Source organism: Orycteropus afer, unplaced genomic scaffold (assembly GCF_000298275.1).
Source record: "Orycteropus afer afer isolate SDZICR_OR568_19922 unplaced genomic scaffold, OryAfe1.0 scaffold00012, whole genome shotgun sequence".
Taxonomy (NCBI): domain Eukaryota; kingdom Metazoa; phylum Chordata; class Mammalia; order Tubulidentata; family Orycteropodidae; genus Orycteropus; species Orycteropus afer.
This window is the reverse complement of record NW_006921599.1, coordinates 22,555,871-22,560,356: the sequence shown is the minus strand read 5'-3', so window position 1 is coordinate 22,560,356 and position 4,486 is coordinate 22,555,871. Positions and strand designations below refer to the sequence as shown.

The 4,486-nt window shown below is 39.2% G+C and overlaps 1 protein-coding gene across 1 annotated transcript in view; it reads left to right on the top strand.

Annotated features, from left to right (window-relative positions):
- Nucleotides 1-2,114, top strand: part of LOC103206598 (prolactin) — an 11,222-nt gene extending 9,108 nt beyond the window's left edge. Inside the window, exon 5 of the mRNA XM_007952106.1 lies at nucleotides 1,923-2,114. Coding sequence (XP_007950297.1) covers nucleotides 1,923-2,114 — 192 coding nt within the window. The remainder of the gene's footprint in view (nucleotides 1-1,922) is intronic.
- The last annotated feature ends 2,372 nt before the right edge of the window (nucleotides 2,115-4,486 follow it).

Sequence of the window (4,486 nt, the reverse complement as noted above, 5' to 3'; positions counted from 1 at the left end):
AACATATATATATATATACACACATATATGAGATCAATATGTGTTGTGTGTGTGTGTAAACAGCTCTGGTGGCATAGTGCCTAAGACATTTGACTATTAACCAGAAGGCTGGCAGTTCAAACCCACCAGCCACTCCTTGGAAGGAAGATTGGACAATCTACTTCCATAGCCACACCACCCCAGAAACCAAGGAGGAGTCACTGGAAGGTGGAGTTGACTCTATGGCAGTGAGTATCAAGGAGGAGTCACTGGAAGGTGGAGTTGACTCTATGGCAGTGAGTATATATATATATATATATATATATATATATAAATGCTCTGATGGTGTGGTGGATAAGGCATTTACCCACTAGCTGCTCCACAGAAAGCAGATAGGACAATCTACTTCATGAAGATTTACAGCCTAGGAAACCTAATGGGGGTCTCTACGAATTGGAATTGACTCTATGGCAGTCTATATAAATAGCCTTTGAATTTCATTAGGGAATCCCAGACTTAAAAATTATTCTTCCTCTGTAGGAAAAAGTTCAGTGGATCAGGGACTACAAGTGTCCAAGTGTTGTTCATAATAGCTCTCCAAATTTGATTTCATGTCTAAAATTGTCAAGCATGTTACTCAGTCTCTAAGATTTCTGGGATTTCCAGGCTGCAGATAGAATACAGATATACATAGTGCTCCTTCTCCCACATTGTTCAGTATCTTTTATTCATCACAGTCATTCCCCCAACCCTCACCACTGAGTGGTTGCTGTCAGCACTATCCTTTGTCATTGCTGATTTTTCTAGCACCTTCCATCCCAAGCCCCTCAAAACACGGTAGTTTTGTTTTGTTTTTTTCTTTTTTTTTTTGCACACAAATGTGAGGGTGCATGTCCTGGGTAAAATCTGCATACCCCTGATTACTTAAGCAGACCTCCTTAGCCATAGTCATCACTAGAATATCTTCACCTTAGAATACCAAATATAACTCTTGTCATTTCTAAGGTCTTTGGTACATACTCTATTCAGAGAGTAGAACTCAGCTCAAAGCAAGAAAGAGATCAGTAGAATTATGGTCATCTGTCAGACAAAATATATCATAGACAAAAGTCAGTAAATACAATAATTCCTCAAGTGGGAGAATAAGGCTAGCTTTTCCATCTTCCGTTGGTCACAATCAAGCCTATATTCGAATAGCAACTTTCTCTTCTCCATCTATATATTCCTGTGGAAGTATATTTCATCTACAACCACATCCAAGTCAGAAAACTTAATGCATGCTTTGTGCCTCTAGTTTTTAGGTTATTAATAGATTATGATATATTAGCCCAATAATACATGCCTTTCTCTAGAGATTTCCAATCCTTTATCTTCTTCAAATCTGTTTTTAAATATATTTGTAAATTGTGGTAAAATATATATAACATAAAATTTGTCATTCTAACCATTTTTAAGACTACAATTTAGTGCAATTAATTATATTCACAATGTTGTCCAGCCACCACCACTATTTGTGTTCAAAACTTGTTTTTATCAACACAAACAGAAACTCTGTACCCATTAAGCATTAACTGCCCATTCTCTGCCTCATTTCCTCCTCCCACCTAGCTCGTGGTAATGACTAATCAATCTACTTTCTGTCTGTATACATGTTCCTATTCCAGATATTTCATATAAGTGGAATTATGCAAGACTTGCCCTCTTCTGTGTCTACCTTATTTCACTTAGCATAATGTTTTCAAGGTTCATCCATGTCATACCATGTGTCAGAACTTTTCCTTTTTGTGGCTGAATAATATTTCATTGTATGGATATACCACATTCTATCTATCCATTTATCTATTGATGGAAATTTTCTTCCCAAAATCTTAATTGAGTAATGATAAGGAACAACGGTCCTACCAATAATACTAACAATAAGTCACTATCTTTTTGGTGATTAGGTTCAGCCTGGTGCCAAAGAAAATGAGGTCTACTCTGTCTGGTCAGGACTTCCATCTCTGCAGATGGGTGATGAAGACTCTCGTCTGCTTGGTTTTTACAACCTACTCCGCTGCCTACGCAGGGATTCTCACAAGATTGACAGCTATCTCAAGCTCCTCAAGTGCCGGATTATCTATAATAGCAACTGCTGAGCTCAAATCTATTCCTTCTTTTCCTTAAATGGTTCTTAATAATGCATATCACCACAAGTTCTTAGTTTTACAGCTTTCAGTGCATGCTTGGGTGTAATGGGTCTCTTCTTAAAAAATAAAAAAAAATGACTCTTTGGAGATATCAAATTCTAAAAAGCCAATTTGTCGAAGTTTCTTGTTTTCATATATAGGAAATCAAAAGAGAATTCATCACTACTACTGATAAGTTCCTAGCAAATGTTGTCACAAATAGAAGCCAGCCTTGCAAATAAGAAATCAACAGCTTACTTTTGCTGTTGTTGTTGTTGTTATGTGCCATAGAGTCAGACCTGACCATAGCAACCCCTCCTTGGGTTTACAAGACCCTATCACTGTGGAAGTAGATTGCCCAACCTTTTTTCTGAGGAGTGGCTGGTGGGTTTGAACCACCAGCCTTCTGGTTATCAGTCCAGGGCCTTAGGCACTACGCTACCAGAGCTCCCAACAGCTTACTTTAGAATCACAGTAAATTGTTGTGGATCAAGTTATTAGAATAAAAAAGTTAGCTAACTATTAATCATGCTAGTCATGCTGCAAAGAAGAGTTAGTTCTCAGAATGCTTAATGAAAGCCAGCCATGTGTTATTTTCTAACTTCAGTGTTATGACAGACAATACAAATACTATGAATCTGTGATGCACCTAAATGTTGTTGTTGTTGTTGCTGTTACGTACCATCAAGTCAGACCCAGCTCATGGTGATGCCTCCTTGAGTTTCTGAGGCAGTATTACTATGGAAGTAGATTGCCCAACCTTCCTTCCAAAGACTGGCTGGTGGATTTGAACCACGAGGTTAATTGAACTGTCTAAAATTGTTAGGACACAATCAGGAAATGGTTTTATATTTTTCTATATCTGTCTTCAGACATGCTCTACAGAACACTCATATCCTTAAGATCACTTTTTGTATATTTATTCCATACTTTTTCAATCACTTGAAGTCTTAACAAGTCCAGCCCAATCAAGTTTCCAACTTCATCTCATATCCAATCAATATAGTGTTTTCCTCTCCCCTACTGTAGCTCCCTGGGTGGTGTAAAAGGTTAAATGCTCAGCTACTAACTGAAAGGTTGATGGTTCCAATCCATCCAGAGGTGCCTTGGAAGATCTTTTTCAAAAAGGTCACAGTCTTAAAAACCCTAAAGTACGGTTCTGCTGTGCACAATGTGGGTTGCCTGAGTTGGAATCAACTTGACAGAAACAAGTTTATGTTGTGGCTCAAGGGACCTAACAAGAAAGCAGATTGAATCACTTTCTATGTTTCTTTGCCCTTCCTCATCTGGATCTCCATTCCTCTGGCATGTTGAGATGCGATAGAGGATTAGGGAAAATTGAAACGTTCCAATATCCCACAATTATATGGTGCTACTGTAGCTGCCTCATAACTCACAGGGATTAAATTTGAATTCCTTCTGGTGGATATCTCTCTTATGGATCACACTTGTGATTTTCTAGGATAGCCACAAGAGAGGACTGCATACTTGCTTTACCAGAGATACACTCTGGGTTGATTCTTCTATCCGCCCTACGGTTCTACCATCTACAGGATTTTCTACAACCTATGATGCTGTTCATCTCACCTAGCATTTTCTTACTGGAGAAAACTGTTATCTGTCAAGTGCAGGAAACCCAAGAGTCCCAATCACCTGAAACAGTGGCAGTCAGGCTGCATCATTTCTGACCCCTTTCCTGGTATCTCTCATCAATTCTATTCTCCTTATGTTCACATAGATAGAGAATAAATGAGAAAGTTGGATTCACATGCAGACATTCACCAGAGAAATGAGATGCATTCTGCCCTTCTTCAAGACTCAATCTATAATTATCTCTATCAAGCATTATCTTGAAGGGTCTACCTTATAAACATTCCCTACTAGGTCAATTGGGAGCTCTGGTAGCATAGTGGCTAAGGCACACCACTAGAAGGCTGGCAGTTCAAACCCACCAGCCACTCCTCAGAAGGAAGGTTGGGCAATCCTACTTTCATAGTGATGTTGTTGTTATTATGTGCCGTTGAGTCGGACCCGACTCATAGCGACCCCTCCTTGGGTTTCCGAGGCAGTATCACTACGGAAGTAGGATTGCCCAACCTTCCGTAGTGATACTGCCTCGGAAACCCAAGGAGGGGCCGCTATGAGTCGGGGCCGACTCGACAGCAAATAACAACAACAACAACTACGTCAATGACTCATAGCCCTCTCCTCAATTACCTAGTCTTCTAAATAGAATTGATTGGATGTGAGTAGTTCAATTTGTTCAATTGCCTTAAAAAAATAAAAATAATAAAGAAAACCTGGGATAGAGGTCAGTTCTCAGGCAGAGGTATTGCCACAGT